Genomic DNA, 25,228 nt, shown 5'->3' with positions numbered 1-25,228 from the left:
TCAATTTCCGTTACGTTAGATTTTCTATGAGGAGCGATGTTCCACACACAACCCAAAAACTGACCTCGGTCAGGTAAATATGTGTTGCCACTGAAAGCATTTCTTTCGTATGCTAGGCTTCATAAACGCTTCTGTTCTTTTTCTAAAATCTCTGAACATTGCGATTTCCTGACGCAAGTGATATATTTAGCCGTTTTTGGTGGGACTACGGCGCACATGTTCACAGAAGTGCTGTCAGAGTGGGACTTCTCTCTAATTATATATATTGGTTGTTGCTTCTTGTACCTGTATGCTTAACCGCAAGATGGCGGTCACTGTTCATTAGTATCCATGGCATCATGTAACACTGATCATGGACGTGTTATCATACATGACCAGTCAACAGTAATGGCAAATCAAAATTCATATGATTGAAGAATTCCCTCTTCAAAATTAATCACCGAATGAATAAAAATCCAGTAAAGCACTGTCTGTCACTTTTGGAAAAAATATATAAAAATGCTATATGGCCGGAGACTCTTGGAAGTGCATTATTATTATAAATGATCAATACTTAGTTATGACAAATACGCATCAGTCGCATTAACAGAAACAGTTAGTCAATAATTAGACTAATTAGAGTTTAAAAACAAAAAACAAAATAACAAATACCTTTTAAGTACTTATTTTGACCTAAATAAACAGCAAATTACCGCAGTGGAAGACATCTGAGGACACGATGTCTTAAGTGGATTTCAAATCATCCTGTTTGAGTGACCAGGATAAGTGTTTATAAAAAGCATGAATGGAGAGTGGAATGCTGGGAAATGTAGTTTTCACAGCAGCCAGCGGATATGACGTATGTATTGTGTAGCTGGTAGCTGGGTGTCGTCTGCAGTCTACTTTGCCGTAGTTGGGTGATTCAGTCGACGTTGACAGTCCTTGGGATATGACTGTGATTTTGTAGTAGAGAGCTAACTTTAGCTAGACCGTTAGCGGATTGTCAGGTTAGTAGGATAACGTTAGCCGAAAGAGAGGAATTCGAGTGCCAACGCGTTCTCTGGACAAACCCGCGTTTTTCGTTAGCCTTAATATTTTTATAGGATGACTCCGATCATGTTAGTCTTTTCCGGTAAAGGAAGCTGACTTGACTTAAGCTAGGTAGCTAGCGTGTTATCAACTTGTGAATATCTTAACTTAAGTCAGAGTGTGGGCCATAACAACCATAGGATTCATCAGAGAGGGTAGCTAGCTGGGGAGTTGCTAGCCGTTATATTAGCCAGGTAGCATAACAACGTGCACTGGAAACCCGAACGAAGTTAAAACAGTGAATTATTTCTGCTAGCATAGTGAAGCTAGCCAGTTGGAATTTGTAATATGAAAAAGGCACAGTCTGATACATTGGGTTTTGTTCCTCAAAAAGACATCGTATACAACAAACTTCTACCGTACGCGGATAGGCTTGATGATGAATCCAATGATATTTTGTGTAAAATAAAAGGAAACTTGGGCCGAGCTGTTCAGCTCAGAGAAATATGGCCCGGGGTGCTGTTCTGGACAAGGAAACTTTCCACGTAAGTAACACTAATCTCTGGTGTCCTAACGTAAGACATGCAGTTGTTGTTCATTTGATAATGTTTTCTATCTTGAGCCTCTTGAAGGAACGTCAACAAACTTTTGCGTAACATGTGCCCATAGAAATTTCTCTGTGCACATTATATTTTTGGCAACTCTGAAGATTGTTTGCTAGGCTAACAGTTTGTTCTTGTTGTAACTGTACCAACTCTGATCAATGGTTGGCTCATAAACGCTGACTTTGCTTGTTAAGGTGGTGAAAGTCTTTATTACCCTATAGCGTGGTATGTTTTTATGGGTTACTAAGGGTTAGCTAACTGTTAAAGCCTAGAAACTACAAACCGTCCAGTGTCTCTGCTGAGAGACGGGTACGGGTTTCATAATCGGGGCAATAGAGTGTCAAATACATAACCTGACCCAGGCAGTGCAGCACAGTAGCAGGTCATTGTCATTATTCTTCCCTTTGTGTTCCAGCTTTGACATTTTCAAAGCTGAAACACACGAGTCAGGTGACATGAGATATCACAAAATAAAATTAATACATTTAATTCATGTACTTCTGAGTTTTCTATGGAGTTGTCTGTTGGGATTGTCATTAACAGCTTTTGATATGCAGTGTTTCATGTTGTTTTAGAGTCTTTTATCCATTAAAAGTTTACTGCCAAACATATGAATCAAGTCATACATGTTCAACTTACTAAATACAATAACAATATATTTTACTCCTTTTGCATTTATCTTTCAGTTATTTAGTAATGAATAGCATTGCACCAGCAACAATATTGTCAACATGACCGTGGATTACTTAGAGTGCTGTTTCATTTTGTTGTACTTGGTTGCTGGGCTGTCTTTAATCCGTTTCAGTCCCCAATGCTGGCACATTGGCCTGTCCCAGAGTGAGTCACTGCCGGCTCAGAGAGATGGAAAGTTTACTGTTGAGTTGACCCAGATTCTATTCACTGGTATTTTGGCATTTTAACAACATAACAGACATTTTATCATGGTCATTTTCAGAGGTCTGAACGAAGCTTTTACAGCTTAAGTTGTGTTATTTAAGAAAAACAAGCCTTTGCTCTTGCTCTTTTAATTTTTGAATGTCTAAGTTTGTTGTACTACTCCTTTTTTATGCACGTGGGAACATAAGCATCTTACATTTGTGGTGTTTGTGCTCCTCACAGGGTCAATTATCTCTAAATTTGTGCTTCTCATTTAGGTACATGAGACTGTATGGGCGGAAGTTCAGCAAAGAAGACCATGTGCTGTTCATCAAGCTGCTCTATGAGCTAGTGACGATCCCCAGACTGGAGATCAGCATGATGCAGGGCCTTGCTCGGCTTCTTATCAACCTCCTCAAGTAAGAATGGGCCCCATCTGTTTTACTTGTACTTATGTTAACCATGGAAGTATTTCGCACTTTAAATTTCAGAGATATTTTTAAATGGTTATTGTTTCCGCAAGATTTAAGTAAGATGGTTTAAATGCTACAAACCCACCATTTATAATATGTAGTGTGATCCAAGAGATTCTTCTTTTCATAGTGTAAAGCTGTATGAGCTAAGAGCTTTGTGTTTATTCTCATCTATCTGTATGTCTGATTCATCAAACAGGAAAAGGGAACTACTGTCGAGGGAGGACCTTGAGTTGCCGTGGAGACCACTGTATGAGCTGCATGACAGGATTCTGTTCTCGAAGACAGAGCATCTGGGCCTCAACTGGTTTCCCAAGTATGCCTCTGTACCTTGCTGTTGCTGCTGACATTATTAGTTTTAAAAGCATGCCCAGTCACAGAAATTAGGAAATGCTGTTGATATATCCAGTGAGGAGAGGCATATTTCTTCTTTTAAATTGTACACATTTGGTTGTTTTGCAGTAGATTAGTTAACATTTAGTAGCCACATTTGAAAATAAGTGTTTTAATTTTATTTCCTATAATTACTCCCAACACCTTCAATAGTCATCAAGCTCCAGAAGAACTTATGCATTGCATTTACATCTAATACCTCCCCCCCTGCAAATTCCACTTCTTAGATTTTGATGATGGTGAAAGAAATTATAGAGGAAAAATACTGTAGAAACCATACCAAACTTTGGGGCATACTTACCAATAGGGAATGGAGATTATATCAAGTGACAGAGTTCCTGTTCAGTGAAAAGTTAATGTTGATATGAGTGAGAGTAAAATCACTGAAAATGACATCTTATAGTGGGTGAAATATATCTTAATTTTGGAATTGATGGTGATTGACCAGTACACTGCTAACCATTTTTTATTTGTCCAGATGGATGACAGAGTAACACACAGGCCCCTCTATTTTTAACTTGGCTTAACTGCCTTTTCAAATCATAAGGCGTTGTACATTGTTAACTTTGTTAATCGTATAGTTTGACAGCTTTACTTTAATGTACTGTAAACAAGTCACAGTAGATTAATATATTTATACATCAAGGTAAATAATTCCCAAGCCATTTTTCATAGTTTAGGCTTCTCTTAGGATATGGGTTTTGGTAGTTTGAATAATATCTGATTGCTTTTGCATAAGTAGGCAAGTTGTGGGAGAAGTGGAACATGTTTTATGCCACATACCCTTCATAACTGTGGTTTTCATAAGGAACATTGTCCAGAATGACATTTACTCTTTGCAAAGTTTAAATGTTAGTTCACCCTATGCAACACCCTTGGAGATTCCCTGTTAGGGTCTTAGCAAGCAGTGCGAGGTGCTCTTTTATGGTGCTATGGGAACATTGTATGCTTAAATGCCTTGCTAGCACATCACTTTTATGTTACAGCTGCTTTGGCTGATTGCCAGCTCACCTCTGTCAAAACTTTACAAATGCACACAAAATATGATACTCTGATTACGTGATAAATTGTATAAGTTGATGCATAGTATGTTCATATTTTGAGTGATTGGCACCTTGTCGCGTGCTGAATGTGTTCTTTATGCCTTTGTCTCCTTTCACATTCAGTTCTCCACGGCCTCGTTCATCCTCTAAACTCATAATGCTAAAATTGGTTCAGAGGTGGTAAGGACAATACTTCTCTTTGTGTTTTACTTTGAATTCATCGTTTGAGGCACTTACTTTTTTTTCCTTTCTTTTTTTTTACATTGCATGTGAAAACAAAAACTGGACACCCCATATGCAGCTTGTGACAGAAGAAAAATCAAGACTTAATCAATGTTAACATTTCACTCATATTGGAGACTGTCGCACTGCAGCTAACAGATTTCTACCCTTCTCCTATCCCCCATATCGAATAAGAGAGAGCGATAATAGACTGTGTAGTTACTTAAATATTTTTTCTTATTTTGTTTCTTCTATTGGGTTTCTGGGGTTTCTTCTGTAATGTTGTAATTCAGCTATAGTGGATTATGTGGCAGCAATATGCTAAGTTGTAATTCAGCTATAGTGGATTATGTGGCAGCAATATGCTAACAAAATCATTCCTACCATATTTGCAAATGACACACTTTATGTTTTTTGTGATACATTACGTAACATTTATTACTTTGTAAGATTAGCTGTGGCATTAATATTTACATTAATGATCTCTGAACAATTCTCTATATTTTGGCCATGTTCAGGGGAGTCTTTGCTGTCATAAACATATCCCTACTCTTAGCTTGCTTTGAAGTTAGCTGTCCCCACTCTACTACACAGCATTTTCAGGAGTCACGGAGGAGCGCAATCTCTTGTCACGTTTCCTTCCCTGGAATGTGTTGAGGTGAACGTGAGGGTTCATGTCAACTCAGATGCAAAGGTCATACAGTGTAGTCTGGGGGTTCCCTCTCCCTGTACATCTAAACATTCTGTAATGGGACACTCAGTTCGACTAGTTCTTGCTGTTATTGGATTTGCAGTGCATGTGTTTGACCCTGGCCTGTGGCCTGTGTGTTGTGGGCTGACAGTGTTAAACATTGGGCTAAATCCATGCATTTAGATAGCTGCAGTTTGGCTTGCAGAGCATCACCCATAATTCAACTATTGTTGGCGTATTAAATGTGGAATATGTCAGCCACAAAAGGACTTGAATGACGTGGAGATAAATAGCCAGTTGTTCAGTGGGATTGGCAGGGCATTTCCAACAAGGCATGGCTTGGGCTTGAGCTTGCATGTGAGCAGATAGGTGGGATTGTGGGCAGGGAGCTCAAAAGCTGTGGTTATATCGGTCCCAAGCTTTCAGCACCGTTATGTGACCACAGTCCTGCCTTTGCAGACTATATGTGAAGATGATCATGTAAGGAGTTTGTGATGTGTAAGACACTTTATTATTAGAAGTAAACCCAGAGCCACCCCTGAAACTATCATAGCAGTGATTGGATTTAAAGTGACATAATATGAATGAACACTTAGTGAAACTCTTAACATATAAATCTGTATATTAGCATGAGGAAGGTCAAACATTATTGACGACAACCACTATGTTTATTTTCAGTGAACTGATTACAGTCTATCAGGACAATTTTATTGCTATTTCCTCACTATTAATATTTCCTCATTAAGGTTTTCTCTGTCACTGTACACCAGTCAGGTGTGTAAAGAAGTTTCTGTGTGCATGCAATCAAAGTCAAATTGCATTGGTGTGAAGATTGTTAAACTGTTACTCTAACATCAGTGTTTCAGTGTTTGGGCATGTTCATGACATGTTTTTTTTTCTTTTGTTACAGCTCTGTGGAAGGTGTGTTGAAAACACTTGTGAAAAGTTGCAGACCGTGAGTACATCTTAATATCATTGTCTGTAAATGCCCCATCCTGTCTCATCTTTAAATTTTGGCTCCTGAAGGATCTTAGTTTTGGATAAATGAGAGCTGTATTAGCCTGACAGTTCATTTGTTCCATAAGTATTGCCTTTAATAACTTGAGAGGAAATTCAATGACAAGAAGATAGATACATGGAAAATTATGGAAAAGTTATATAAAACTGAACTGATATTAAAAAAAAAAGGCTTTCTTTCAATATTGGATGCTGTAGTGGGCAAAGAAGACCAGTGTTGGGTCTCACTACTGTGCTTTATCATTCCATAGCTTTGCTCCCACCAGCAGGACACATGACTGTGTTGACCCTTTAGGTGCGCGTGCAGATATCTTATGCGAGCACTAGGACTCGTCCCTCACTTTGCACTTAGGCAGATAATCCTATTATCTCATCTAATTCTGTCTTGTGTGAGAGTTTCCTGTTACTATGTGAAGGGAGAGTGATTTGTGGTCAGTTGCTGAGACACGGTGGATCAGCATTGAGCCAGAGTGAAGTAACCTTGAGTGGAAGTAACAGTTTTTTTCAAGGCCTCCAGTGGATGTGGAATTGCTGAGGAGGCTAGGTGACCTAAAATAACCTGCAGGGTTTACACAAGCACATAATGAACCATGAAAATCCTCCAGTGGGACTATGAGCCCAGTGGAACCACAGGATTTACCCTAACAGCTAAAAATGTGCCAGGTGTATGGCTTGTAATCTCCTGTTTGTGGCACATTGCACTCTCAGTACCAAAATTTCAGTAGCTGCTGGTTTCTATGTATTTCAGTGCTCTGTCTGTGATGTGAACATAACACTAACATACAGATGGTTTTGATGAATAGAAACTCAAAATAAACACTAGATGACTCACAGTTGTATGTTGTTGCTAAGAAGCTATCACATACGATCTTGTCATGTATTTGTATGAATGTAACTTAGGTTTTTCTTAAAGTCTGATAGTAGAGTCTGGTCATCAGTGTACAGCAAATGTGTGGGTTGTGAGGATGTGATTTGTAAGGGACCTAAGAGGCTTGTCCATCTTTGTAGCACTCTCTAAGCTGCTCTGCTGGTTGAGATTCTTCAAGTGTCCATATATATCCATTCATAAGCTGGTGAATGATATTATTAACATTCTTGTCCTTACCTGCTATTGGCTTGAGTTTATAAGAAAAATCTAATTGTAATTCTTTCTCTGTTCATACAGATATTTTTCACAGTCTGCTACTCAGGAGATGCTGGATGAGTGGAGACCACTCCTCTGTCCCTTTGATGTCACCATGCAAAGAGCAATCAGTTACTTCGAGCTCTTTCTCCCCACGACCCTGCCTCCAGAGCTGCACCACAAGGGTTTCAAGTAAGAAACTTCTCATCCTCTCCTATGTGTGGTTTAGATCTAAGCTACCACTACAGTCTGGAGATAGTTAGCCTTGGGGTCCAGTAGAAAATAGCTTGGCTTCTGAAGTGAGAAGAGATGAATCTGTCATATATAAATGGGATCCCAGCAAAATGTCATGACTGCCAACCATTCAGGGCTGGCGTAATGGAATGAGATTTTCTCTGAATGAATATGCGAGGGGGTGTATCCCATAGTGAGACATCAAAATGAGTACAGTGGAAGAGAACCAAGATCCAGTTCCTGTTTTCTCTGTTTTCCTAACCAGTTAGATTAAAAAACACACACTGATTAGTGTAATTGATTCTCATCATTTTACTGCTTGTTAAAAATTGATAAAACGCATTTATTATGCATTACCATATTGTCTGGCTTTCCATTCCTCCCACACCATTAAATCGTGGGGTAGAGATGGGGTGAGTAAGGCCCCTTAATAGTGGAGGAGCATCCATTAAATGTCACTGACCACCTAATGCCTTAGTAATGTTGCAGAGTGCAGACCAGATGCATACCTTTACAAGTATGTTTTTTTTAAAACATACTGTTCCACCAGGGCAACAGTGCAAGTAATCACTCTAAGATTTTTCCAGCCTCATGACAGTGACTTCAGTGTACTTTTTAAACCTCATCCTGATTGTCACTGCTTTGGGATGAGAGGCACGTTGGCAGCAGGAATGCTGGATCCAAATTGTGCAATACTTTGGAGTTAGCATGGGCATGAATTGCCCCAACAGTTTTCCAGTAGTACTGTCTGATTTTTCCATTTACACCTGAGCCTGTAAAACCCCCCTAAACCTACTTTAACTGCAATTTTGCTGTCAGATTTTGCTGTCTGTGAAATGACACCATTACAGTATGTACTTAGTTAGTTATCTTAGTTATCTTCTGCTTTTCTAACCATTTGATTTGCTTACAGGTTGTGGTTTGATGAACTGATCAGTTTATGGGTGTCTGTGCAAAATCTTCCAAGCTGGGAAGTGGTAAGTACATTCTCTTGTTGAAAATGTCTAGATGTACAGTCCAGAGTATTTCTGTCTTCCCTGTGTAACATGTTGTCCTACATCTTTGCAGCATCTGGTCAGTCTCTTTGCACGCTTGGCTAATGACAACATTGGCTACATTGATTGGGACCCCTATATCCCTAAGGTTTGTTGCCCTCTTTTTCTAAATAACCCCTTTCCATTTCACAGTTTAGTACTTGGTTGTTTTGAGGTTTGTGGCTCATGCCTCTCATGTGCTGCCTGACCTTTTGGATTTTGGCTCATGGTGTGTATTTCATTTCCATTGCTACTTGACAGAGAAACAGACTATCAAGTTTCCTTGTTGATCTTGCTCTCGGTCACTGATGAGGAAGTGACTTGCATCATGTTTGTGGTTCAACAGAGTGACTTGAGATGTTTTTTGACAACCCCACCAAGTGTTACTGATAAACATAAACATGCTCTTCTAACCTGTTAAGCCCAATTAGATGTCATGGGCTCATGGTCAGTTTTATGACAATTAACTCTGCATCAAAATAATCCATTATTACGACATTTTTTTCACATTTCAGATTTTCACAAGAATTTTGAGGAGTTTGAATCTCCCAGTGGGGACCAGTCAAATGATGGTGCCACGATATGTCACCAATGCCTATGACATTGGCCATGTGGTCCTTTGGGTCTCATCCCTCCTGGTTAGTTCATTGTTCTTACATTTTTGGAAACAATTGCAGGTAAAGTAAGTGTAGAAGACTTTGTCTCAGTGAAAACTGTTGTGTTGTTTTCAGGGAGGACCCAGCAAGCAAACTCAAGCACAACTCAGCGGCCTTTTCAACAGTATTACATCCTTCTTCCACCCATCAAACCATGGCCGCTGGTTGGTGAGTCACTTTTTACTTCAAGTGGATGACTGTTGAGATGAAGAAGTAAACAGTGTGGACTGCTTCATGAGACAGTCCGCTGGGAAGTCCTTCTTCTGGAGCACATGTTCAGTTTGATGAAATTTTTTTTTTTAGGGATCAGAAGGGTCAGTAAGTTAGACATCTGATTTTCTTTAGTATATAAATTGTAGAAAAACAATTTACATTTAGAAATACAAACCTGCTATAAAATATAAACTGGAGTACTGAGTGTGTGACGTGTCTGAGAATTATCATAAACAACAAAAATGGAAAGGAAATATGAGTCATGACGATTTGACTGCTTCCATTTACTCTATATCACTCATCCAGAGTTCCACCAACTATAATTCCAGCATCATGTTAATATGGCTTAACAGGGCACATAGCAGCAACATTTACAATGACAGAGGGCGTAGTCTTCCGTCATTATTTTTTTAGGAAGCTTCCTGAATCTCTTGGCTCTCTGGGTTTATATCAGTATCCAGTTCAGAAATAACAAGAGGGCATGTGAGTGAGGTGGCTGCAATGCTATTAAATGTCACCGGGAGGTGGGCCACATGCCTTTCTGTTTTGAGGAACCCCTGCTCTAGATTTGATGCACCACAGGCAGCAACCTGTCCTCATACACAAACCTTTATTTTTGGCAGGAGCTGAGTTTGTGTGTATTCTAGGCTGTTGCTTGGGAACACGTGAGATGTTCGTCCACTTGGCTGTAGTTTTATTACATGTAAACAATGTTTTGCAATCGACTAAGAGTGAAAAGTGTTACTGAAGTCAGGTCAAAATGGGTAACCAAGAACCCACATGTCTTTTTAGAACCTCAGTCTAGCCAATCAGTTGGAGAAAAGTGTCACAAAATGAGTGCTGTTCTCTGCCTGACGAAGTTATATTCAAGAGACTCGACTGTGCTAAAGTGATCCCATAATTTGCCCATACATGCAAAACCAAGTAGACAAAGCTGTGTTCACAGTGAATTGGTTTGTGTTTGTATGTTTGTTATGTCATCTGTGTGTCTACATGCTTTGTACAACACCCTCTATGTTTCCATTTGTCCAGACTACATGGAAGCACACTTGTCCACCTGTGTGTCACCCCTTTGTCATGTATCTGTCTTTCTGTCCCTCTGTCCTCATGTCCAGATGAAGCTCATGAAGCTGCTCCAACGTCTCCCAGCCAGCGTGGTACGGCGGCTTCACAGAGAGCGCTACAGAAAACCTACATGGTTAACACCAATTCCAGACAGTCACAAGCTTACAGAGGAGGATATCACAGAGTTTGTGGAGAGTATGATGCAGCCAGTTCTGCTGGCCATGTTCAGCAAGACGGGCAGTCTCGATGCAGCCCAGGCCCTGCAAAACCTGGCTCTAATGAGGCCTGAGTTGGTCATTCCCCCTGTGCTGGAGAAGTAAGTTTGCACTGACCTAGAGAATCTGAAGGATAAATCTGTTTCTTAGAAGTTCTGTTTTGTAAGAATTTGAAGCACTGTTGCTAGTTTTCCACGTTAGATAAGAGACAAGGCCATGTTTTGAAACAACCACAAAGGGCCAATTGTTGTCTGTGTCTACCATAGAACATACCCTGCTCTGGAGACTCTAACAGAGCCCCACCAGCTGACAGCCACTCTGAGCTGCATGATTGGTGTGGCACGGAGCCTAGTGTCAGGTGGGCAGCGTTTTCCTGAGGGGCCCACTCACATGCTGCCCCTGCTTATGAGGGCATTGCCAGGCGTTGACCCAAATGACTTCAGCAAGTGCATGGTGCGCTCCACTGTTACCTTCTCACTTTTTGGTGGCTTTAGTTTTATTAAACTTGATGTGTCACATATGAACATTATTTCTGTCCATACAGATCACATTCCAATTTATTGCTACATTTGTGACTCTTGTGCCTTTGGTGGACTGTTCGTCTGCCCTACACGAAAGAACTGACTTGACAGAGGTGAATCACTGTTATTTTTTCTCTCCAGTTCTCATAATTAAAAGCAGTGGAATTCTCAGTGATCCTGCATACAACTTCTTGATTTTTTTAAAAATTACTTTCAGGTGGAAAGAGAGATGTGCTCAGCCTCAGCTGAGTTTGAAGATTTTGTGCTGCAGTTCATGGACAGGTATGGAGTTTTGATAAAGAACATGTTCTGCATCAAAAGTCAGGTCATTTATCAGCTAGCTGTTTTCAGTTAGTGATGGCAGCAGTGACATATATCAAAAGTACTGTTCTGTAAAGCTGTATTATTTGAACGTATATGGATATGACTTGCTCCTGATTCACCAAGAAACCAAATGTGATCAGTTTTACAAGAGGAGTTACCTATCACCTGAACAAATGAAATTGGCAGCTTTCAAATTGTGGTTTCAGTTTAGTTATTGGTGTGTTTATACGATTGGAAAATTAATGGATGTGAAAACATGTTACTAGTGTTTTACATATTGATTTCACAGCGCTATTGAGAAGAAGACGACCCATATCATACAGTATTTTCTTTAATCAGTGCTTTAGTGGAATAAAATTGGAATAAACATTTCACCTTTTTATCTGCACAGATGCTTTGCCCTGATAGATAGCAGCACTCTGGAACAAACTCGTGAGGAAACAGAAACAGAGAAAATGACTCATTTGGAGAGTCTGGTAGAACTCGGCCTGTCCTCTACCTTCAGCACCATCCTCACACAGTGTTCCTTGGACATCTTCAAGGTCAAGACTCGGCCTTCACGCACTTGGCTCATTCTACATTTTTCAGTCTCTCATTCTCTGCTAGTATGAACATGTGTGTCACATTATTTCAACAGGTGGCTCTGGTAAAGGTGTTCAACTTTGCAACCACCAACATCTTTGAGACACGTGTAGCTGGGAGAATGGTGGCTGACATGTGCAGAGCTGCTGCAAAGGTCAGTCTTGTCCCCTCAGCCTCCTCATGTAGATCCAAAGCATTCACTTCTTGTTGCTTATTAGTTTACTATCTTCATCCTTGTTTTGCTTCTGTTCTCAGTGTCACCCTGCAGAGTCACTGAAGATGTTTGTGCCACACTGTTGTAATGCCATAAACCAAATCGCTGTCAGTAAGTGCTTGCTGCACAGGATAAACTATTTCTATAAGAGGAGATTTATATATTCATGACTTGTATTTTCTTCCACGAGTCTTTATCATCTGCCTGACAGATTTTTTTTTTAACAGATGAGGAAGTGTTGAATGAGGAGGAGCTTGACAAGGAGTTGTTGTGGAATCTCCAGCTGCTGTCTGAGGTGATTTAGACCACTCGTGCTGCATAACTAACCCTAACCCCTAAGTTCCGTAATAATTAATTGTTAAATAGTTGGTAATTCTGTAATAAACAATACCTTTATCCCCTTCTTGCCATGTTCACCTCAGGTGACTCGGGTTGACGGTGACAAGATCCTGCCCTATCGTTCTGACCTGGTCCAGATTTTGCAGTTGACACTCCACCTCAAATGTAAGCAGGGCTACACTCTAGCTTGCAACCTGCTCCACCACATCCTTCGCTCTTCTGCCCTCATCTATCCCACAGAGTACTGCAGTGTTCCAGGAGGCTTCCACCAACCAATCAGTGACTACCTACCCATCAAGGTACTAATATTGATGGATTGAACATTTCTTTCACTCTAAATACAATGTAGTCTTGTTGTATTTATTGTGGATGTTCCCACATGTCAGGTCAGATGCTGATGACTGATGATGATTTGTGCTCACAAACTTTGTGACCAGAAGTTCCCCCTGTGAGAGATTGTGATTTGGAAACAAACAAACACTTTCAATTCTAGACATTTGTCCTTTAACTAGATAGGTCAGATAATTGTCTGTGACACTCACTGTGACCTGTTTGATTAATTGTCTGCCTCTCATTAGTCAGTGAAGACAGTACTTTGATCTCATTAAGTCTCTTCCTTGGTAAAGGCATGGGTAGTAGATCACATGGCAGGATTATTGTCTCCTGCACCACAGGAGAGATGAGATGAGGTTGTTGTTTCAGCAGTTGCCAGCAGTGGTGCACGTCTGGGTGAATGTGTGGGCTGCATCAGTCTTAAAGTGGTCTGTAATTACTGTCATGTATGTATATTGATGTCTTTTTAATGTAGTGATATACTGAATGTCCAACTACTAAAATAGAAAATAGATACTATCATGATTTATTTGAATAATAAGTAAACATTTAATAAAACATATTTTTATGCTCTTAACTAAGTGCTGGGAATGCCCATGCTTTTTTCTTTTTACCAACTAGAATAAAACTGCTGACTCTCCAACCGGCAAGTCTGTGTGATGAGATTAAAGTTGTACTGGCAGATATTCAGTTCCTGTTGGGTATACTTCCCTACTTCCATATAAATGTGACCCAAACCAGCTGACTACAGATTATACCGGATATCAGAGTTGTGCCACAAAAAAACATCCTGGTGTAAAGTAGTATACGTTTTGCTCACTGTTTTCATCCCATGCAGGACTGGGGTCGGCCTGGGGACCTGTGGAATTTGGATATCCGGTGGCATGTGCCCAGTGTTGAGGAGACCTCCTTTGCTTTTTATTTACTGGACCTGATCCTCCAGCCTGAACTTCAGCGCCTTCAGAGATTTGCACAAGGAGAACAGGACATGAGCAGGTAAACAGGAACAACTCAGAGTGCCTCTCTGTGCTCCTCAAGGAATTAGCTTCTGACTCCCACTGAAGTCACTAGATATAGACTGTATTTAGTCAACTGTTAAAATTTTGTTTGGCTCTGTAATGGATGTATATGGATAATAGGCACTGGTTTTGTGTTTTTCAGAGATGATGTCCTACAAAGCCTGACCATTGTTCAGCACTGCCTCCTGGGTGCTGGGAGTCTGATGCCTCCATTGAAAGGAGAGCCCATCCCTGAACTGTGAGCAGTTGCATTCACATCACTAAACTCTGTCCTGATTAAGGAAAAAAGAGAAAGACATTGTTGGTTAACAGATGTTAGTTTAAGTCTCCTTTAGAGAAATATTAAATGGAAGAGTTGAGTTCTTAGGATGGATGGACCAAATTCCAATAGTGTAATTATAGAACCACTACCTGTTTTTCTCCCAGGGTTCATAGCATGGTGAATCTGGATGAGACTACCCTCTATACAGGAATGGAGTACGGTATGTAAATCACTTTTTAAGTGCTGTTGGATGATAAAAGCTTTGCCAACAATAGATGTAAATTATAGGGTTTGCTGGAGTGTAATCTTTCACTGTAATATTATCTCCACCTGCAGATGAGTCCAGAGAAAACTACAGAGATGCTATCTGTAGTGTGATGAGACAGCTGCTGCGTAAGTGTTCAATCACTTATACACTGTCTTAGGCTTGTGATCTCTTTGTATTCCACAGCTACATCCCCTAACCAAGCTGAAGTCATGTTCAGCTTAGCAGGCAAGATCAAAATATACTGTAGGTCTCTGACTTCCATTGCCTCTTCTTTCAGATTACATACTGGAGCACTCTGAAGATGACACCAAGTCTCTTTTCTCCATCATCAAGGTGGGCAGGCAGTAACATAATTGCCTGTATACTTTAAATTATCTTAACACTGATTTGTTTGTGCCACTATTTGCTCATGTATTTGACTCATAATTACAGTATCACTGTGTACCACCAGACTACAAATCCTTTAAACAAAATATACACTCACATGATGTCCTCTTGAAAGCCACAGTGGAATCTGTGACTAAGTTATTGTGTGCTGTGTGGGAAACTATTTAGCCATAGGCTATCACTGAATTTATCTGACCCTGGCTTGCTGTCTTGATTTGCTCAAAGTCTCAAAGCCAGGCTACAGCCAGTAAATGGTGCTTTGATCATATCACCCAACACCAATCAATATTTTTTTCTGTGATACCTTTCAGATTATCAGTGACCTGTTGCACTTCAAAGGCTCTCACAAACATGAGTTTGACTCCCGCTGGAAGAGCTTCAACCTTGTGAAGAAATCAATGGAAAACAGAGTGAGAAATCTGCCATTTAATTTTACTTTACTTTTAAATTGTTGTCACCCTGGGAAAGATTCAGAAACCATTCACTGTCTCCCACAAGGCTTAGATAATGCGCATCTAAGTGATTCTGATATTACATCTTATGTTTAAACTGACAACTCAAAGTGTGTAATGCCTTGTCATTGTATTTGCAGCTTCATGGCAGAAAGCAGCACATCAGAGCTCTGCTAATAGACAGAGTCATGCTCCAGCATGAGGTAAGTCATTAATAAAGAAATTATGTTTTTGGGTTTCATAGTATTTTACCATTATAACTCTCCATCTTTGTGTTTTATCAGCTGCGAAAGCTGACAGTGGAAGGATGTCAGTACAGGAGCATTCACCAGCAGCTGATGAGAGATCTGTTGAGGCTCTCCACAAGCACCTACAGTCAAGTGAGTTCCACAGGATATTGTGCAGTGTTATTCTCTGCATGTTATCAAGACATTGTCCATTTATCTAACCTATTTATTTGTTAGTTTCTCCTGTTTCTTTTACTCACATAAATTTAGTCACATAAATCAAAAATACTTAATATTTGACTACTGTATCTAACAGACATGAAGTGAATAATACCTTGACTAAGGTTTTAATTACCTTCCAGGTACGCAGCAGAGCTCAGAATGTGTTGTTCACTGCACTGGGAACCTACAATTTCTGCTGCAGAGATCTGATCCCACATGTCCTTGGGTTTCTCAACCCGGACAACAGCAGTGTCACACAGCAGCAGTTCAAAGTATGGCAGTTCTCTTACTCTGCACCATAAAAACTGTTATTTACATTTTAATGTTTAGGAATTAATATTTCTGTATTTTCTTACATGCTATCTCTGTACGTCTCCAGGGTGCCTTGTACTGTCTTTTGGGGAATCACAGCGGGGTGTGCCTGGCCAATCTGCACGACTGGGAGTGCATTGCTCTGACATGGCCGGCCATTGTACGCTCTGGCCTCAGCTCAGCCATGTCTCTGGAGAAGCCGTCCATTGTGCGGCTCTTCGATGACCTCGCAGATAAAATCCACCGCCAGTATGAGACCATCGGCACTGACTTCTCTGTGAGAAAAACACCACGAACACCAAAACAAACGCATCATAAAATCAAAGGCCTTTGTGGTATCAGCCTTTCTGTAGTAGTAGACGATATGCTGTGAAAAAAATTTACATTGAAAAATATTAATCACATAAAATTATCATTTTATTATCAAGTTATACAGTATTTATTGACTCTGTGGTTACTAATACGAGAAATTTATCATAACTGCCAGAATTTTTTGAAATTTTTGAATCCATACTGTGGGAAGGTTTTGATTGACATTGACCTTACAAACTACAGTCTTGGACTAGGGGGAAAATAATCACAAAATAGTTTTTCCCCTTTACTCTTTGCTCTCAGCCTGAAGGTACACTCCAACATATCTATGCAAGGAAAAGCCAATATTTGTTCAGTTACCCTACTCCCTCCCCTGTGTCTGCTCTCTGTCTGAGAACCAAACCACTCCCTCCTAATAGGGCTTGCTTTCAGTTTTTCCCTGTCCCACAGTTACTTCTGATACTAGATGTTTTATTTTTGTCATCTGTTTAGATCCCTGATGAGTGCTGTGCTGTGGCCAAACAACTTATGATTACTGGAAATCCTTTTTCTGAGGACCCTGTCCCCTCAGAGGAGGAGACAGCACAGGGTCTAAAGAAGCAGGAGCTCAAGAACTCTGAGTCTGTTGAGTAAGTTCACACCAGCAAACAATAAATCTTTGCCACACCAAAGAGCTCGCAGATATTGACACACAGCCCATCTGTTAAGATGATGTGTTTGCTTTGTATACAAGCTTAGTGTGAGCAAGATAAGTTTGCAAATAATAATAATAGTCTATGTTTTTGTAGGAAATACAAACAACTCATTGGTGATCTGCTGGACTGCATCAGCAACAGGAACATGTAGGATAATTTGCTAATTATTTCATCATATCACATTTATATATATTTATTACCATCCGTGACACCCGCTTTGTTTAATGTTCCAGGCCTTGGAAGTTTGAACACATTGCAATTGGCTTCCTGTCATTGCTGTTGAGGGACGATCACCAGCTCCCACCGCCTGCTGTCACTTTCTTTGTCAAAAGCCTCAACCATGACTCCCTCTACGTCCGCAAGGTGTGGCATACACAAATTATGAGACATGCAGTTGTAGTGCTGTGATTGTCAAACAGCATATTGATGCATTCCAGTCTTTTCACTGGACATTTTGCTTGAAATGCCTTATTTTCTCCATTAGGTGGCAATATCAGCTGTTGCTGGGATCATGAAACAAATAAAAAGGCCACACAAGAAAGTTCCTGTCAGCCCCTCTGAGCTTTGTAAGCATCATAAGGTTTTGTTTGTCCAGTGTTCTAGTATGAACATGACAGCCTTTTGTAATTTGAATTCTAATTATAGTTTCTAAAATGAATCTCAATCATCATCACTTATCTTTGCTAGGTAATGTGAAGGAGCTAAATGGTATTAAAGCAGGGGACCGTCAAGACAACCGGTGGCTCCAGTATAACAGCAGCAGCCTGCCACGCACACAGCAGGACTGGGATCAGTGTGTGTTTGTGGAAAAGACTCACTGGGGATACTACTGCTGGCCAAGGTTCACATTTTATAATGCATTTCTCAGCTTGGTCTTATTTTGTTATTTTGTTGTTTTGATATATTTATCTGTTTCTCTTATAGCTGTCAAACAGCATCTTTCTCCTGGGTCTTACTTACCATCACCTTATTGTTCTCTAGGAAATTGATGATGTATGCACCACTGGAGGAGCAACCCAAACAGAACCTGGCTAGAGATGACATGACAGAGGTTTGTGCATACACACCATACACACCTGCTAGGAAAAATGTAATGCATTCATTAAGGAAAGTGAAATTTATTTTCATGCCATTCCTCTCAGCGGGAGCAGATCATCTTTGACCACTTCTCAGACCCAGTATTCATCAACCAGTTCATTGAGTTTCTCTCCCTTGAGGACCGTAAGGGCAAGGACAAGTTCAGCCCTCGCAGGTTCTGTTTGTTCAAGGTGAGATTTCCTGAGAATACTTTCAGGTGTTGGTGAAAAATCAGACAGTTGGAGAATTAACTTGTTCCCTTCTCCTGCTCCTCCAGGGATTGTTCCGCAATTTCGGTGACGCCTTCCTGCCTGTGCTGCAGTCACACATGGAGCGCTTAGTGGCAGACTCCCATGAGAGCAAGCAGCGCTGTGTTGCGGAGATCATCTCTGGGCTGATCAGAGGCTCCAAGCACTGGAGCTACTCAAAGGTATGGATCTGGAACTGATGTAGTAAGGTGCCAACTTATAATTTTATCATACCCTGGCTTCTTAAGGTGCTTTTTTTAAATTTGTGAGGATATTGATCATACAACACAAACAAACCAGGACATACACTTCTGCTCTGTTTACAGGTTGAGAAACTTTGGGAGCTGTTGTGTCCACTGCTCCGTACTGCCCTGTCAAACATCACAATAGAAACATATGCAGACTGGGGCACCTGCATTGCCACAGCCTGTGTAAGCCTTATTTTTCTTTATGTTCATGTTTTCATCCTTCCATTTCCGTCATAACTTTCTTCCTTATGACTCTTGTTTCTGGCCTTTACAGGAGAGCAGAGACCCCCGCAAGCTTTACTGGCTGTTTGAAATGCTAATGGAGTCTCCTGTCAACGGCGAGGGGGGCTCCTTTGTCGATGCCTGGTGAGTAGAAAGGTTGTTTCCTTAAGCAGAAGTTGAGGTGAGTGACACTCTGATGATTTTGCGTCCTTTTCTTTTCCAGTCGTCTGTATGTGCTGCAGGGAGGCCTAGCTCAGCAGGAGTGGCGTGTTCCAGAGCTCCTCCACAGGTTGTTACAATACCTGGAGCCCAAACTCACACAGGTGTACAAGAATGTACGGGAACGAATTGGCAGGTGAGGTCTTTTCCCTTACACCACTAGCAAACATGAATGGATCATCTGTCATTATTAACTTTTTGAAACTCTGTATTTTTTCTTTCTCATCTTATGCTCTCTGACTTGGTATCCTTCCAGTGTGCTCACGTACATCTTCATGATTGATGTCAACTTGCCGTACACCCAGCCAACCACCTCCCCGCGCATCTCAGACTTCACAGAGCGGATTCTGTTGCAGCTGAAGCCTCTAACGGAGGGTGATGAGGAGATCCAGAACCATGTGATTGAGGAGAATGAGGTTGGAGAGCAGGATGAAAGGACGCAAGCCATCAAGCTACTCAAAACAGGTGTGTGGAGGATCTATCACTGTTAACTCTGAACCTAACTGTCATGATGAGTACTGGTTATTGTAGGAATGCCTGAAAGAATTGAAAAAATAGTGAATTTTAAGAAAAAGAAAATGAATTTATTTTTGTCAAACACCCACATTTAAAGCAGTGGATTATTCATTAAGCATTTAAAAAATCCTGTCTTTAAACATCTGCAGTGCTAAAGTGGCTGATTGCAAGTGCTGGTCGCTCATTCTCCACTGCTGTCTCAGAACAGCTCCGGTTGCTTCCCCTGCTCTTCAAGGTGAAACACTCGCTCACTAGCTTTGTCACTACCCAGTTTAAATTTCTTCTCTTCATGTATACACCACATTAGGGCTTATAATGACGCCAGCCTGCCTGCTAACCCCGCTCTGTCTGTCTGCTCCAGATTGCTCCAGTTGAGAATGATGACAGTTACGATGAGCTGAAGAGGGATGCAAAGACCTGCCTGTCTCTCATGTCTCAGGGACTCCTCTACACAGAGCAGATCCCTATGGTCCTCAGTACCCTGCAGGAGGTGAGTCATCTGGCAGCTGTAGCTGTTATACCACTTCTCACCTGCATTGTACATGACTGGATTTTTTACAGACCCTCACATCCTCTAACCTTTAAGATTAATAAGGTAAAAGAAGGTTTGAAGGAATTTATTAGTGAATTGAGTCTGTCTTGCTGGCTCATTCTTAAATAATTCTGGGACATAATATATTGTGTCATTATCTATATCTTGTCATACAGTGTGCAGCTCCCTGGAAAACAAATAAAAAATGTAACAGTATCCTAGAGGATTCCCTAGGTTACATCTTCTGGTGCAGAACTGGCAACGATATGATTTAAAAAAATGATAATTGATTTAACTAATGATCAGAAAGTGGTGGATTGATGTGACACACATGGGGAAATCAAGTGCTTCACCTTTCGTGTTCACAAATTCTGATTCAACTATTGTAACCTGCTTGACATTGTATACATTTTCAAAATGAGTGGTATTCTCCCAAAGCGGAGCTCCATTACAGTAAACCTAAATGGTCTGTTCCTTTTATAAAACAAATGCTTAGTCTGTTATTGATGTGGGATGTGTTTGTTTTTGTGTGTTCCAGATTGCTGGCAGCAGCTCCTGGCACGCTCGCTACACTGTGCTTACATACCTCCAGATTATGGTTTTTTACAACCTTTTCACCTTCATGAGTGACCAGAAAGCAGTGAATGATGTGCGGGCACTAGTGATACGACTGCTGGAGGATGAGCAGCTGGAGGTAAAAGCATGCGTGCATTCACGAGCAGTTTAACATTAAAATCGTTCAACATGTAACGCCAAAAACTGAAACATGTAATCAGTCTCGTACAAACAGTAACTGGAAGATAGTTGGAAGATGAACAATTATATGGCACTCTGATTATATAATTGTCGTCAAGCTATTGGCCAGTACATGCTTGTTTATGCTAGCAGGCATTCTCACTGTCTTTCAGCTTCACTGTAGTGATTCAGCACTCTCCTCCTGGCTCTCTACTCTCTCCCCCCCTCTGGTCCTCTAGCTGTTGCTATGGAAACCACAGGCTGCAGTAATCTGTTGCTATGGTAATAACGTTCAGATTGAAAGAGGATGAGAGGGAGAGGGATGGAGTGGAGACAAAGGAGAAGTGGGGGATGGATGGAAGTAGCCATTTTTGTTTGGCCTCTTAAAGAAACCTAAGCCAGATTTCTAGGCCTTAGCTATACAATGTTTACATTCCACTCATTTTTTCAGCATCACCTTTATTAGAAAAATTTTACATTTTATACATGCAATAACCCCTTTCTTTACAATATTATATTATATATCATATTATAGTAACATATATCACACAAAACGCCAAGCTAAAATCAGGAGGAGTTTACACAAAGCTGAACAATGTGTAACTCTGCTGAAGAGAGAGGCTGTAATGTATTTGCCCTAGTGGTCCTATTTAATCTAAGAGGAACTCCCCTCTAGAGAATGTTGCTCAAAGATCTGCATAATACCCATTTAAAAGTTTAATTTCATTGAGGTTAGAGCCATTAAATGTGCAACAGACCATTTTAGCTCACATTATAGAGAAGCATCCCCACACACACACATCCACCCCCAGTCCCCAGCTGGCTGCTATTTCCATCCAGCTAGCCAGTGTACACACTAGTGGAACACCCTACCTAATGACATTGTTGCTATGGTATGTCTTATGTATGTCTTGCCTATGTGCAGCCAGAGTTGGTCAGTAAGGTGCTGGGGCTTGTGGTGTGTTTGCAGCAACAAGACCAGACAGAAATGCTCCACTAGTTAAATTATGCCATGATGGCCAGAATTTAGGATTTTAAATTTAATGAAAATAAGAAGTATATTGTCACATTTATGTAGTAATACAACACATTAAATTAACCAAAATAGAATAATCAAAATAATAATGAAAATAAAATAAAAATCTTTGCGTTTTCAGAACAGCACATAACCAAGAAAGGCACCTCCCTTCTCTAACAGACTGAACATTGTTATTACAGAGTCACACTACACCTTTCCCTCTTTTGATGACTCTTGAACAACCTGGTTCTTTAACTATATATCAGCGTAATAGTAAGCAATGTCTGCTTCAGTTTTTCCAGTTACTTCTTTTTTCCTTTTTTTTTCAGGACATTATTTTGTTACTTACTGGCAGCAAGTTCTACAATAATCAGCTTTTTAATCTGCATACTCAGTTAGACCACTATAATGTGTATTGAAATTAATACTGCACTGTAGTGACACAGTGCACTTTGAACTTAAATTTCCCATCTCCTCTTTTCGCCTTTGTTTTCTAGGTAAGAGAAATGGCCGCCACTACACTCAGTGGCTTCCTTCAGTGTAATTTCCTGTCCATGGACGCCCCCATGCAGGCACATTTTGAGGCTCTCTGCAAGACTTCCCTGCCTAAGAAGAGGAAGAGGGAGCTTGGCTCTATAGTGGACACTATACCCTCTGCTGGTAAGGAACTAATCTAGATTCTTACCAGCAATCATTATCATATTCTTGAGAGGTTCTCAAGAATATGATAATGTACTCTGTTTGCTGTTCTTTCTCATTTTAATGGAATCCCTCCTGTTGTGTTTTTGTAGACCTGGTCCGGCGCCATGCTGGCGTTCTCGGGTTGAGTGCTTGTATTCTCTCCAGCCCGTATGATGTGCCCACCTGGATGCCCCAGATCTTGATGGACCTGAGTGCTCACCTCAATGACACACAACCCATTGAAGTATGTATAATCACCTACTAATCACTGTTTATTGTTGCAGTGGGATTATCTTTGAGCCCCCCCCATTTGGCTTGGTCAACAAAACCTGTATGACTTCAGTAATTTTGCTGAATAAGAAATAAAAAAATTGTTTGTTGCCTTCCAGATGACTGTGAAGAAAACTCTGTCAAACTTCCGTCGGACTCACCACGACAACTGGCAGCAACATAAGCAGCAGTTCACAGATGACCAGCTGCTTGTTCTGACTGACTTGCTGGTCTCCCCCTGTTACTATGCCTAAAACCTGGTAAAGCACATTAACTTCACACTGTTCTCCAAACATAAATATCTCTGAATGTGGTCACAAGCATATCCAAGACATTGAATATGATTATGATTCATTACTGAAGCTGCTGTAGGGATGAGAGAGAGCTGCCTTTTTACAATTATATTTGTTTGTGTCTCACTTGTATCAGTTTGGGACAACCCCAGACTGTACTGATACCAGCCTGCACTAGGGAGGAGGCTCCAGTTCTCGAATGAAAGACCGCATCGCCCATAAAAAGAGTGGCACACAAAGCAACTGAGTTGTGGCACTCAGAAGGATTGAAAAGTTGTGTATTTATGTATTTAGTTCATTTACATTTCTACTATACTTAATATTTAAGGATCAATCATAGCAGGGATGAATGACCTGCAGTTTGTAACATTACTGTACAGTTTTTTTTCTTCTTTTTTGGTTTGTTTGTGTGCATGTGCACGAATGTATGTGCGCGTGCACGCGTTTATGGGATGCTTGAAGACATCTGCTGGTGTCCCACACATTTCTCAGGATTATATCCCAAGAATCAACTCTGAGCCAACACAATGTCCAGTGTAGGACATCATCTTTACTATCTTCCAATAGTGAAGTGTTTGTTACAAGCCACACATAACTGACCATTGAAGAATGGTTGCTTTAGAGTAGATTTAAACCTGCAACACACAATGTTTGTGTGGCCGTTTGATCTATATATGATTATATGCATCATGTATGTATATGTCATGGTATAGCAAATATGCACAAACATATTTATTTATTTATTTGACTTTTTTGAAGTGCTAACTTTTAATTTTTTCATTGGAAGTATTTCTGAGATTAAGTAGATGGCCGAATTTTTAGCAGTGGAGTCTATTCTCATCTACTCTTGCAAAGAAAGGGAGAGGACAAGCTCCCCGCTGCTGTGCTGTGTGATGCATTTGCTGTGAGGACCCAAGCACAGTTTGATTACCATTTCATGTATCTCGGTGCAAGAAAATAACCAAACTGCCTGTCCCTAATTGTGACCTGTTCCCTCTTACCCTCACTATCATTTACTTTTTTTCTAAAACCCAGCAAGATGAAATCACTTTGGTTTGCTTATGTTTTCCCGCTGATAACTTGAAATCAGTCAAAGCATTGAAGCATTTAGTACCTCACTTATATGTAGTGTAGTGCCAAAACTGCAGTGATTTTTTTTTTCTTTTTTTTTTAGATGTACTGTTTGCCTATTGACTGAGATGACAATAAATTGTTTCTAACAAAAGCTGCATTTAGTGTTTTTCTCTCAATATTTAAAGTATTACGCAGTGAATAGAGCAACTTCAAATTCACCATTACACTTTCTGGGAAAATTTAGCCTCAATTACAGAGAACAATTTGACAACAATGTGTTTTTTTTTTATTATTTTTTTATTTATTTATCATGATATAAAAAAGGAATTTACACTATTTGTAATTTTATTTTGCGGGTTCATCATGCCGAACAACGCCTCTCAGCTCTCTCTGCTACAAATTAGTGTAAGGCCATAGAAGTTTCAATGAATTGTGTAGTAGCAGCTGGTTTTAATATTAACTTTTACATGACGCAGCCTAATTACCTTTCTCTTTTGTTCCAAACCTTATATTAGCCCGAACCTAACTAGCTGATGCTGGACAGTCCGGTGAATTAGGCCCGTTTGTAGACTTAAAACTAACCGCTAGTTTCTGCTATCAATGCTAAAATTCCAAACATTTGTGAATCAATTAAAGGATCATCATATCGCCATCAAACGTATCTATCAAGTTAAAATACGATGAGGCCAACACTTGTCGGAAAAGCTTAAGTATGTCGTTGCCATGGTGAAAAAATCGTTTGCTGCGGTAATATATCT

The 25,228-nt window shown here is 40.3% G+C and overlaps 1 protein-coding gene across 2 annotated transcripts; it reads left to right on the top strand.

The window, feature by feature from the left end:
- Positions 1-872: 872 nt before the first annotated feature.
- psme4a (proteasome activator subunit 4a) lies at positions 873-24,627 on the top strand. Of its 2 annotated transcripts, XM_018693210.2 has the most exons (48): positions 873-1,553; positions 2,768-2,908; positions 3,162-3,278; positions 4,522-4,578; positions 6,222-6,266; positions 7,494-7,643; positions 8,599-8,662; positions 8,754-8,828; positions 9,235-9,357; positions 9,451-9,543; positions 10,704-10,969; positions 11,135-11,321; positions 11,413-11,502; positions 11,607-11,671; positions 12,105-12,255; positions 12,351-12,449; positions 12,551-12,620; positions 12,737-12,804; positions 12,932-13,147; positions 14,020-14,177; positions 14,343-14,438; positions 14,627-14,682; positions 14,799-14,855; positions 15,008-15,063; positions 15,429-15,527; positions 15,710-15,772; positions 15,854-15,949; positions 16,159-16,290; positions 16,398-16,607; positions 17,135-17,271; positions 17,431-17,484; positions 17,571-17,700; positions 17,822-17,903; positions 18,025-18,178; positions 18,319-18,388; positions 18,480-18,605; positions 18,692-18,844; positions 18,989-19,093; positions 19,185-19,276; positions 19,356-19,487; positions 19,608-19,816; positions 20,017-20,102; positions 20,229-20,357; positions 20,938-21,093; positions 22,650-22,812; positions 22,944-23,077; positions 23,223-23,363; positions 23,533-24,627. In XM_018693210.2, the coding sequence occupies exons 1-47, from the start codon at positions 1,357-1,359 to the stop codon at positions 23,355-23,357; spliced, it is 5,544 nt and encodes a 1,847-aa protein (XP_018548726.1). In that variant the 5' UTR covers positions 873-1,356; the 3' UTR covers positions 23,358-23,363; positions 23,533-24,627. The 2 variants fall into 2 exon arrangements, with proteins under 2 accessions (XP_018548726.1, XP_018548727.1); XM_018693211.2 differs by lacking the exon at positions 4,522-4,578.
- The last annotated feature ends 601 nt before the right edge of the window (positions 24,628-25,228 follow it).

Source organism: Lates calcarifer, linkage group LG16_LG22 (genome assembly GCF_001640805.2).
Source record: "Lates calcarifer isolate ASB-BC8 linkage group LG16_LG22, TLL_Latcal_v3, whole genome shotgun sequence".
In the NCBI taxonomy this organism is placed as follows: Eukaryota; Metazoa; Chordata; class Actinopteri; family Centropomidae; genus Lates; species Lates calcarifer.
Note: the sequence above shows the minus strand (reverse complement) of the source record. Positions and strands in the feature narration are given on the sequence as shown.